At 40.6% G+C, this 12,466-nt stretch overlaps 1 protein-coding gene across 2 annotated transcripts in view; it reads left to right on the plus strand.

Moving 5' to 3' along the window:
* Positions 1-6,050: 6,050 nt before the first annotated feature.
* The window catches only part of MBD2 (methyl-CpG binding domain protein 2), a 70,072-nt gene continuing 63,656 nt past the window's right edge, over positions 6,051-12,466 (plus strand). The window contains exon 1 of one of the 2 annotated variants that reach the window (XM_047697087.1): positions 6,051-6,701. In XM_047697087.1, coding sequence (XP_047553043.1) covers positions 6,163-6,701 — 539 coding nt within the window. In that variant the 5' untranslated portion in view covers positions 6,051-6,162. The remainder of the gene's footprint in view (positions 6,702-12,466) is intronic. The other variant, XM_047697086.1, reaches the window with a different exon arrangement.

Consider the following 12,466-nt stretch of genomic DNA (forward strand, 5'->3'; position numbering starts at 1 on the left):
TTATTTCTTGATTAGATTCTCTACTCATGAATGATTGATGGGGTGCCAAGTTTGGGTCCTTCAAGACCTCAAAGGTAGCCAACAAGTGTGATTCTCTTTTTCATGTGAAGAACTACATAATAGGATGATCTTGCCAGTGCTGCCTAAGCCATGCTAGGCATCAAGCGTAGGGTTCAATTCCTGTGGCTAAATCTGTCGAGTAGATGCTATTGCCAGGGGAGAGCATGTTGAATGAGAAGACAAGAAAAATTAGAGCTGAGTTAGAGGTGGTCTCTTGGAGTGCTTTTCCTTCCAGCAGTGTATGAAAGACAGATTGTTCTTGTTTTGCTACTGCCAGGGGCCCAGTTGACCAACTCTTCTCCTTTGCGCTTTTGCTCTCTTCCCTTCTCTCTGACTCTCTCCTTCACTCTTTGCAATCTCTTACCCAGGGGTTTTAAGCTTGGGAGCTGCCTGATTTTTCAGCAAGATATACCCATTGAGGGGAGGAGTTGTATTTCAGTAAAAAATGTTTTCTGCTGCAGTTGTCTAAGAACCCAAAAGGGGCTTAGTCCAAAAATGGTCTAGTTTCTCATGTAATACAGTACCCTGGAGATAAACAGTTGCAAGACTTAGTTCAGCTGCTCAGGAAGTTTCTTCAAGTTCTCTATCCTTTGGCTCTCCTATCTTATGGTGCTTGCCTTTTATCTTTGTGTTCCTTGCTCTTTCTTTCTTTCTTTCTTTCTTTCTTTTTTTTTTTTTTAGAGATTCTAGGCTGCCTGTATTAAAGAGTAAAACATGATAATTTTGGAAATCAATAGAAACTTTTGATTTTCCACTAATCAAACGTTGAAGTTGTAGGATGGCTGTCATGGCTCAAGAAATCATGTCCAGGGATGCCTGGGTGGCTCAGTTGGTTGGACAACTGCCTTCGGCTCAGGTCATGATCCTGGAGTCCCAGGATCGAGTCCCGCATCGGGCTCCCAGCTCCATGGGGAGTCTGCTTCTCTCTCTGACCTTCTCCTCGCTCATGCTCTCTCTCACTGTCTCTCTCTCAAATAAATAAATAAAATCTTTAAAAAAAAAAAAAAGAAATCATGTCCATATTTAAGGCAGGAACAAAGGGAAGAGGATAGGGCCAACCCTATCAACCCTCTCTCTTATTTTGTCTTGTTTTAATAGAGAAATAAAAACTTTCTTCAGAATCACTCCCCGCTCGCCCCTGTTCTCACCTAAGACTGCTTGGGAGGGTGAGTATTTAGATTTCCTAGCCTCTATAGTGAGGTTGGTAGTGGGTGCTGGACCAAACTAAGCAATATGTCTTTCACAGATGGTGACAGAGAAAGTTGCCCGCTCACTGCTCTTCCCATCTTCCATCTCAGCAGAGGGACTTCCAAGCTATGAAGATGAATATGTGACATAAATAATAATAGATGCTTGGAAATAAGCAATATGATGTTATATAATATATATCCTGTATATTATATAATAACTGTACAGTTGTGATAAACTTGTTAGGAAGTCTTGAGGTAGATGAAGGGTTGGGATGTAAAGTCTGAAAGTAATTCAGAATGGGATCATTAGGCCAAATCATGGGTTATCTATTAGTTTTTTTTTTTTAAGCTATGCTAAAAACATAGACTAGGGGTAAATTAGAAATTAGCAAAGCCAAAATGAAAATACTCAGAGGAAAACTTTGTAAAAGATTCCACAATAAACAAAAGACATCGAAATAAATGTGTGTGTACATTATTTTAGAGAATATTAAGAATCAACTTATTTGTAGTCAAAGAGCAGAAACATAAATGTAGAGAAATACACAAATTCAGAAATGGTTGTTTAGATGTAAGTTCTCATTTTGTGATTAAATCTTTTACGGTACACATCCCACAAACTTTTTGAGGAACTGATGAATAAAATTACTTTCAATTCATGTAGAAGAGACTACTGTAAAGAAAATGATATAACTATCTTATCATCAAACATGTTTATAAAGTGAATTTAACCCTCACCTTTAATTAAGTCAAATTTATTGTTAAATATCTCTTGGGACGTGGAAACCGAATCATATTTTCTGACTAGAACAGCTGTTATTACTCTGCATGGGGATGCCATGGTGAACATGAGGAACAGCTTTCTAGGTTGGTAAGGGGAAAGACAATGAAACAACCAATTATAATAAATGGACGGGGGATATACCTAATGGTAGTAGACAGCCCAGAGAGTGCAGGAGTGGAGGTACTGTGGAAAGGCTCTCTGGATGAAGTGATGTCTCAGGTGAAACCTCAGGGATAAGTCGGAGTCAGCAAAAGAAAGGCACTGAGGTGTGTGTATGTGTGTGTGTATGTGTGTGGTGGAAACAAAGGAGCGAATTCCAGGGTGAAGAAGCCAGAGATAATATGGCTGTTTGAAAGCAGCTAAGCACACAAGACTGAACTTGGGGTCAAGAGACTTGGGTTCTAGTCCTAGCTCTGCTACTTCCAGAGACATAAGTGAAAGCCACTTACAGCATGAACTCTACTGGCAAGATGCATTTAGCTATTTACAGGGTTGCTGCCCCTCCCCCTCTCCTGAACACCAGTCACATTCAGCCCTCATTTTTCTTGTATCATGTGTCCTAGCATTCTGGTGTTTTGCAGCCAGAATTAAGGTTAAAAACCACTGTTTATCACGTTAAGTGGTACCATGGGGCTCTGAAACCTAAAGAGCATTTTCTTTTTACTGGTAGTACTGTGTTTTCTATTTTTAGGAAGTTAAATCAAATAAGCATCTCTCCATCCCTTAATCCTGAACACTTAATACCAGCCACTTACCTATAGCTAATGTAACAGCAAGCAGGATAATTTTAAAGTACTGGACGCCGTCTTCTGAAATAAATTTCCTTGGTTCAAAATTTACCTCTTCTTGTTTTCTCTTGCCTTTCAAATAATTAACTCTTCTCTTTTTAGTTTGAACTCTGCAGGGCAAGATTCCTCTGTAGTCATTCCAAGTGGAAAGCAATTAAAAAAATCTTTATTTATCCTGTATGTACTTGAAAGTGTCAGTCGGCTTCCTGACATGCCAGGCCAGCAGCATTTCATTTTGCTTGGGAATTAGGTGAACAGTAGTTGGGCCAACTCAGTGAATCATAAAACCTGCTAATTGGAGCTGGAGAATGTTTTTTTGGCTATGCCCTCGCTTGTATTTAATATCTTGATAAATTCTGACCATGCTTCTTGAACTCTGTGAAAGAGGAAAGTGATGCCCCTGCCGTCATTTGATCTAAATATTCTCCTGGAAAAAAAGTAAGGGTTTTCATTGTTTAAATCTGTCTTTTACTGAGCATCTTATTACACTCATTCATTTAAATGTAGGTTATGTATTTATCAATAAAATGCACAGATCTCACAACAAGCACCACCTTCCCACAGGCCTTTTTAGTTTCATTCACTGAATTTGTTCTATTTTTCTTAATAAAAACACAAACTAACATGTAGGTGTTTTTCTTGGGAACTGCTTTTTCTTTAAGGGCTTAACCTCAGTTTTTCCAGGTAAACAATAAAGGAGAAAACACTTTAAAGGATGGATAGTTTTCCAGAGGTGACAGCTGGTGTTTTAGCACCCGCTTTTACACCTGGGAAGCAGTGATCAGAGGTGGTTAAATCTCTATTGTTTGTTTAATGGACCAGATTTCATAATTCTCCCTAGTTGTTGTTTTTCACTTTTGCCATAAAATAAGGCTAGCAAGACCCTTTGCACTGTAAGAGAGATAAAACTGAAAAATTTGGTCACAACTCTACTGCTTGAGAAAACGTTCCTGTTTGTCAAGGAGTAATATAAAGTGCATTTTTCCATAATTGTTAAGTGGTATACTATTTGTCCAATTTTTAAGAGAAACAAAGTGATCTATCTTTTAAGTATTTAGCACCTTGTCTCAATATTTTTAGGATCTCAATCCAGACTCTGTAAGAATTTAATGTTTCCTTAATTAGATTTCTTTCTTCTTTTAGTGGGAGAGTAAAAAAAAAACACAAAAAAATTTATACTTTGCATTATGGTATCACAGCAGAAAAATTCAAATTGTGACCCAGAAAAGCTTCTGAAAAACCTATTTGAGATTTTTCTTAACTGAGGGAACATTAAACTATGATTTAGTAAATGGAATCTGGTAGTAGAAGTCAAAGTAATTACTTTGAACTCATACTAATTTGTTCCTTTAAACATGACTTTTATATCCATTATGTCACTTGATCTTTTCATGACAGAGCATGGAATAATAAAAACTTCCAAGTGCATCTTTTCCCATGCATTGTCTCAACTACCATTTTTACTAAGATTTTTGCTTTGTTCATCCTTTAAGTTTAATTAGGTGTGAAAATCAAAATCCTTTTTACAGAGTGTTTGTCATCCAGACTTTGATCTCATTTTTCTCTGACTTTAACTCTTTCACCTGAGCCAAATTGTAGGTGTTCCTTAAGATTTAATTCTTGGTCCACTTTTTGTTTTTATTATTTTAAAATTACTATTACTACTATTTTAACCATTACGTTCTTCCTCGGAGATCTTATTTGCTTGCAGAGTTACCTTCAACTACCACTTTCACAAGATGACTTCTAAAAACACATCAGAACTGACCACTCTCCTGAGAATTTGACTTGAATTTCCAACTCTTCGCTAGACACATTTTTAGAATGTCTTCCTGGAGGAAGCTGTAACTTAGTGTTTCTCAAATCAAAGACATCAAAAGATATCTAAGGTTAAGTTCAGATTCAGATTTGTGTGTATGATTTAGTGTTTGCATATATTGCAAATGTGTCAAATAAATTTTGATTTTCCATTAATCAATCTTTTCTTTTTTCTTTCTTTTTTTTTTTTTAAGATTTTATTTATTTATTTGACAGAGAGATCACAAGTAGTCAGAGAGGCAGAGAGAGGGGAGGAAGCAGGCTCCTCTGATCCCGGGACCCTGAGACCATGACCCAAGCTGAAGGCAGAGGCTTAAACTACCGAGCCACCCAGGCGCCCCTAATCAATTTTTTCTATACAATAAACTCAGCCCTCAACTCTTAAGTCCTGTGTGTACAAAAACCGAAGTTTATCATCAATCTGATAAAATGTGCATTACATTTTTCAGTCTTCCAAACAGTTCTTCACATATCATCTTGAATTTTGATAGTACATTTCTATAAGTATTAAGCATCACATAGAAAACGTGCTTCTCTGGAATTTAAATCAGTTTTCTTAATCACTTTGACACTGTTCTTTAAACTCAGTTCTGAATGATGAGTTGGCAGATCCAAATGAATTCCACCCAGATTCCTAAAGGGTTGTCATAATGGGTTAAGTTAGTCTTTCAACACAAGGGAGTATTTACCGAGCCAAAGGCCACTGATAATTGTCAAATGCCTTTATACAAGGAAGTCTAAACTAAGAAAAAATCCTCCAAAATATGATAAATTCTAGGTGGATTCAAGGGTTCTGGTCATTTTAAGAATTTAAGGGTAAACCCCGAGAAGTGGTGGGAATGTTCCAAGTTGCCATTTTTCTCCTTATAAAGCTTTACAAAGTTTCTGGACGATAATCAATCCAGGGATCTAAATCCAGAATCCAATCACTTTGGAGCATAGTGATATTCATCTAATGGGACACTGTGACCCACTTCTTTAATCTGAGCTCCTTGGCAAATTTTGGTAGAGGCTGGAAAGGGAGTATTGGGTTATCTATCACCTCCTTAAATGAACTGTCGAGTTAGCGAATATAAAATGAGATATTTTGTTACGCATTAAATGGGAAGCAAACGTAGGTAAAATCATATAGAGAGGGAAGTTAACCCTACAGGAAATTAAGTAACCGCAGTCCTTCTGACATTCCTCCACAAATGACTCCGGGGCTCGACCCGCCTTCCGGGCTCTGCGCTCGCAGTGGCGGTGGGGGCCGGGGGCCGGAAGGGCGCGGCCCGGGGCGGAGCGGGTGGGGCCGGGGGCGTGTCCTCGAGGAGGCGGAGACAATATGGCCGCCCAGAGCGCTTGGAGGACCTAAGAGGCGGCGACCGGGGCCACGCCCCGAGCGGGAGGGCCGCTCTGTGCGCGTCCGCTCTATGATGCTTGCGCGCGTCCCCCGCGCGCCGCGCTGCGGGCGGGGCGGGTCTCCGGGATTCCAAGGGCTCGGTTACGGAAGAAGCGCAGCGCCGGCTGGGGAGGGGGCTGGATGCGCGCGCACCCGGGGGGAGGCCGCTGCTGCCCGGAGCAGGAGGAGGGGGAGAGCGCGGCGGGCGGCAGCGGCGCTGGCGGCGACTCCGCCATAGAGCAGGGGGGCCAGGGCAGCGCGCTCGCCCCGTCCCCGGTGAGCGGCGTGCGCAGGGAAGGCGCTCGGGGCGGCGGCCGTGGCCGGGGGCGGTGGAAGCAGGCGGGCCGGGGCGGCGGCGTCTGTGGCCGTGGCCGGGGCCGGGGCCGTGGCCGGGGACGGGGCCGGGGCCGGGGCCGGGGCCGCGGCCGTCCCCCGAGTGGCGGCGGCGGCCTTGGCGGCGACGGCGGCGGCTGCGGCGGCAGCAGCGGTGGCGGCGGCGCCCCCCGGCGGGAGCCGGTCCCTTTCCCGTCGGGGAGCGCGGGGCCGGGGCCCAGGGGACCCCGGGCCACGGAGAGCGGGAAGAGGATGGACTGCCCGGCCCTCCCCCCCGGATGGAAGAAGGAGGAAGTGATCCGAAAATCTGGGCTCAGTGCCGGCAAGAGCGATGTCTACTACTTCAGGTACCGCCCTGGGGGCGGGGAGGGGTCATCGGGGTCAGGTCAGGGTCAAGGGTCAGCAGCTGACCTGGGCAGGGGATGTCTTGATGAGAGCAGGGCCTGAGGGAAGTGGCAGAGACAGGCTGGTCTGGTAGTTGAAGGTCCCTGAGCTCTTGGGTGAGAGTTGACCCCAGTACAGTGACAGGACAGGCACAGTGTCTGAATGGTGAGAACCCGGAGGGCGTTTTAATGTTGACGGTGCTGGGGAAAATGTTTGGTGGAAAAAAGGGTACTCTCTCGCAAGGATGGTTAGTCCATAGAAGGGTTAAAAGAAGGTGTAATTCATCGAAACTATAAAACCCAGTCACTGTTGGCTCCTGTCCCAGCCTTTCCCAGATTCATCATCACAAGAGTGTTTAATCATGCACATGTGGAAGAATTCGCTATCTGCAGTAATAAGGTTTCAGTTACTTTGTGAGATCCAGGAAAGTTTGGTATAAAGTAGCTACTTGGAATGCCTGAAGTTTCCTGGAACTGTCTTGGTGTCGCAGAACTTACTCACTTTTGAAAACTGAAACACTGTAATATGTTGTTAGACTCCTAGGCCAAAATTTGTCCCCCAGGGGATGTTTGGCAATGTCTGGGGACATTTTTGGTTCTGATACCTTGGGAGGGTATGATCCCGGCATCTAGTGGTTAGAGGCCAGGGTTGTTGTGAGATATTCTGTAACACACGTGATGGTCCCCACACAAAGAATTATCTGGCCCAAATGTCACCAGTTTGAGCAATCTTGGTCTGCATGATTCAGGTTTTCACCTCATGTGATCTTGCAGTCCTGTGGTCATGCTGTCCATGTCATTGGATGATCCACTAAGCTGAGAGAAGTGCCTGTGGCTATTGATATCAGTGGAATTTTCTTATCAAAAAATTTACTAACTTTTAAAAATAAACCATCCTATTTATAGAAGAGAGTATAAACATGTTATATTCAGTGGTGTGGAGGGCCGTTTTTTTGGGCTGATTGAATCATTTTTCAGGGAATACATTTGCGTGTTGGAGCCCGTTATTGCCAGCCATTTAGCCATTGGAATAAAGTCTTAAAGGATTTACTTTCTTCATCAAGTAGGTTAATACACTGGCCCTCAGGGGGTAGAGGGGAATACACATACATACACTCAACAATGTTTATGAATTGAGAGTACTTTTAAATAGATCACCGCCGGAAAATATGTAAATATGAACATATTCCTGATGGTTGTTCAAATATATGGAAGAATAGTTTCTGTGAATTTATTTCACCTTTTCAAGAGAAAGAAATGGAAGTGGTGTTGCATTAGAACTTATTTTGTCACTTGATCAGAGACCACTTGTTTTGAAATCTTAAATGACAAAATGGCAAACTTAGTCTAAACATTCAAAGGTGATTATCTTATATTTCCCCATTATTAAATACTAAATTTACTTCAGTAATACTGAAAAGGTTATTGTGGAACAATTGTTACTCCTCTCAAGTTCACTTGTTTCATTTAGTGCTATTCACAATTGCTCACTTTTGCACATTCTTTCATTAACAACTTATGTTTTCTTTCTAAGCGGATAATATGCTACTTTCTTTCTGTGAGCTATGTATTGACTGGTAGCCAATTATATATATATATTTTAATATATTTTTTTAAGATTTTATTTATTTATTTGACAGACAGAGATCACAAGCAGGCAGAGAGGCAGTCATAGAGAGAGAGAGGGGGAAGCAGGCTTCCCACTGAGCAGAGAGCCCGATGCGGGGCTCGATCCCAGGACCCTGAGATCATGACCTGAGCTGAAGGCAGAGGCTTTAACCCACTGAGCCAACCAGGCGCCCCGATAGCCAATTATATTTTTACAAGAATATTCTGTGTCTGGGATTGAACTCCTTGAGGAATAGGTGGCTAGTCTGTTCTCAGTAGAGCGTCTTAGACTTTGAATTTCACTCTCCATGGCATTTCTCCTGGGATATAGTTTGTTTGGTTTGGGATGACGTATTTGTTCAGACTAACTTTGGGTTATTGCAGAGTGTTTTTTGTTGTTTTCCTTGTAGTAGCTGGAAAAGTTATTTAAAAAGGCGTCTTGCCGTAGTGCTAATTTTGATTTGTGGTCACTTAATATTTTTTTAAATGTGTTGTAAATTTTTACAAGTGTATTTAATACAAATGTATTTAACTTTTAAATACAAACTCAATAAATATTTTATGGTAGAAAAGCTGATATAGTTAATTTAAAAAGAACTTTCCAAACAAATTGATCTTACAGTAAATGAGAAACCAGTATAGTGATACTTTCAGAATTAAAATCTTTTTATTAGCCAGTGCAGCATGATTTGCTTTTTACTTATTTGTACAAAATGAAAAGACACTTTGAATAGATTTGTGCTGCATGTGTTTAGTTCAGGGTTGGAAGGAATGTTGTCTAATTGTTTACTGACTACCTACAACATGTTAGTTACTTTTCAGGATTGTAACACTCACTCTTGATAACCTTCTGAGAGGTTACATTCAGAGGTAGTGCGACCCAGGGTAGCATGATGTGGTATTTGTAATACAGCAGTTTTTCTGACTTTGACTTCCTTTTGCCGTGATGAATGATGGTGGAGGGCACCTACTCATAGTGAAGGTGAATACATTCTTTTTCAACCAAACTGTCACACTTTGCATATCAGCATCCCCATAAATGCCTCAACCTTTAAAAAAGCAGTAGCTGGGGGGGGGGGGGGCTGGGTGGGTCATTCGTTAAGTTTCTGTCTTCCGCTAAGGTCATGATCCCAGGGTCCTGGGATTGAGCTCTCTGTTCATAGGGGAGCCTGCTTCTCCCTCTCCCACTCCCGCTGCTTGTGTTCCCTCTATTGCTGATTCTCTCTCTGTCAAATAAATAGATAAAATCTTAAAAAAAAACAAAAACCAGTAGCTCACAAACACCAGGCATCTCTGTTAATAGGTGGCTTAAGAGTTAACTCTCCCATTGGTAATGTGAACACCTGCACGCATTTGTTCACACAGATTCTAATAATGCTAACTCCTGAATTAGCCTGCCCCTGGGGAGATTAATTTAAACAAATCTGTGCCTGTTAACGTAGGGTATGGCTTACACTTATTAATTGGTCTGAAATTAAGCTCAATCGTGAAAGCCTCAAATTTTGGTAAAATGGTGTTTTGGCTGTTTCCTGAGACTGCCAGGTTCTAATAGGAAGGCGTGCCTTGAGTTGTCAGTTAAGCAGTGTAATTATGCCTCCTGTCAGGATTACTGATAGTGTGTGGCAGTTCATACATTATCATATAAAGTGTGTTTTTAAAAAAGGTGTGGTTAGATAAAGTTCTGGATCCATTGGTAATAGTTTCTGAAAGTTTGTGGCCGTCATATAAACCCATTATGTGAACAGTAATATTCTAACTGGTCTACTTGACTCCTGTCATTTCTAGTTTTTGGTTCCCTGCAGTTGCTGACTGGTATTTTTGAAATTATTTTCCTCTGCATAGGACCCTATAGGAGCCAACTCATGCCTTTTTATCAAGTCCAAACTTGTTGGTTTCTAGACTTTTAGTTATCATTAGGGTTAAAGATCTGGGAATCATGGCAAACTGTTAAGCTGCTGTTATAAAATATGTGGTTGGATTTTGGAAACAATAGTAAACGTTTTTGTTTCTTGTGTCAAAATTATGATGCATTTGTACCTGATCACTTCCCTGAAAAAAGGATACAGGGGAACCAGAGAACAATTAAAATTATCATAGGGAACAGGTGCATGAAGAGAGACTAAAGTTATTTCACTTTGATCTGGAAAGAAGAGGACTCAGAGGCAGTAAAATTGAGGTCTATAAAATCATGAATGAATGATAAAGGTAGAAGTCTCTAGGGAAGGCAGCAGCGCACAGGGATGAAGAGGTCAGGAGTTGGTCTTCTAACTGCGCAAAACCATTTGGTGCAACCTTGAGCTTGTCACTTACACTTCCTGGTCCTGTGGTTTGTCAGTTTGTAAAGTGCATATGATTTTTACCTGTACCTCATTGTGTTACAAGGATTCAATTTCACATCACTGAAATAAATACGTAGATCTCTTAAAGCTTCAGATATGTTTAAGGACTGATTAAGGAAAACAATTCATTAACTAAAGTTGTATGAGCTGAACATATACATAGGTTTAAAAAAATGTATAGGTATATCTGACTTGCTACCAGAGATTGGTATGCTGCTTTGAGGGCATGAATTCTGAGTCACTAAGCATGTCAGAGTTCAACCAGGCCTTTCCCTCTTTTTTTTTGGTCTTTTATCTTAAAACAAACAAACAAAAAACCACCACCAACAACAAAAACCTCTGCCTTGTAGTCTTTGTTGGGAAAAACTAGCTGAATGGACCAGGGGAGAAATTCATCATCACAGTTCTTAAACATTAAAGTCTCTTTGGCTTTCAGTAAATTGTCTTTTCCCCTAATAATCGGGTTTCTGGCCATCACTATGTAGTTTAGCCTGGTGTCCCATCTGTTACTGTACTGTTTTTTTACGAAGAACCTATGGCTCTCTCACATAGCTGTCTTTCCTCCTAGTACAGTGCTGAACACATAGATGCTAAATAAGTGTTTACCAATTGACATGACTCTTAAAAATATGTGAAACAAGTCTTAAATGACCTGTTAGCCTTTGCTTTATATTTTCTGGTGGTGTGCTGGAGTGGAATTGGGTGAGATAGGAAGTCTAAACATTTTCTAGTTCCTTATTTTCATCATTAATATTGAGGATATTATGGAAGGCCAGAAAGCATTTTAGAGATATAGGTACAATGGTAAGTAAAATGCTCATAGTGCAAAGATACAAGTGAGAAATCAACATTTGAATTTCATTGAGTCTGAGGGTTTTTTTAGCATAGGATCTCAGGTGCCTTAATTCTTTGTGTGTTCTGTGTCACAGTGCTCATAGCTTTGGTAGCCATTAGTATTTATTTTTTTTAAATACTTTACATATATTATCTGACTGGGTTCTTCTAACACTGTTATCTATAGGTACAATTCTCCATTTTACTGATGGGGACTTAGGACAGGGAAGTTAAGTAACATGCTTGAGGTTGTACTGTTGGTAAGGGCAGAGTTAGATTCCTGATGCAGGGGATTTAACCCCAGAACTTTTAACCACCCTGTTCTCCTGCCTCCCATAGAAATCCCTATGTGTAATCCTCAAATATTGCAACATTTCATGCCTAATTTACTTTATTGAGCTTGGCAAGATACTAAAACCATGCAATTAGTTACTATTATATTTGTACCTTAAGTTGACAAAGGGTAAATTTTAAATCCTCTTTGGTACTGAAGCTGTTGTACTGAAAGATGATCTTCCAGCTCTGTGTAATATTGGAGAAGAAAAAAAAAGGGAAAAATTGTAAATCAACATAATTTAAAGCAGTTTTATTCTGGATAATAGAAGTGGTCATTTTGTTCAGAAATGTTTCCCACCTTGTCTCTTACTCGCTCTTTCCATATATTTTTAACTTAGGATTGACCCTATTATTTCTCAGATATTCATATAGGCAGCATGTTGCCTAAGGAGCAAGCTATAGGTCATCTTCATTTTTAAAAGGTTTCACTTAAATTAGAAGAAATCACATTGTAACTTGAGGGTTAAATGTAGCTTATGAGATAGTTTTATATGTTTCCTGCACAAAGCTCCTGTGCTTCTTTCAGAGTTGAGGTACAATTGAAATGTGCCCTACAGACCAATTAAAAAAAAATCTCTTTAGTTGGAGGGAGGAACTAAGTGTAATGTTTAT

Source organism: Lutra lutra, chromosome 12, assembly GCF_902655055.1.
Source record: "Lutra lutra chromosome 12, mLutLut1.2, whole genome shotgun sequence".
NCBI classification, from domain to species: Eukaryota; Metazoa; Chordata; class Mammalia; order Carnivora; family Mustelidae; genus Lutra; species Lutra lutra.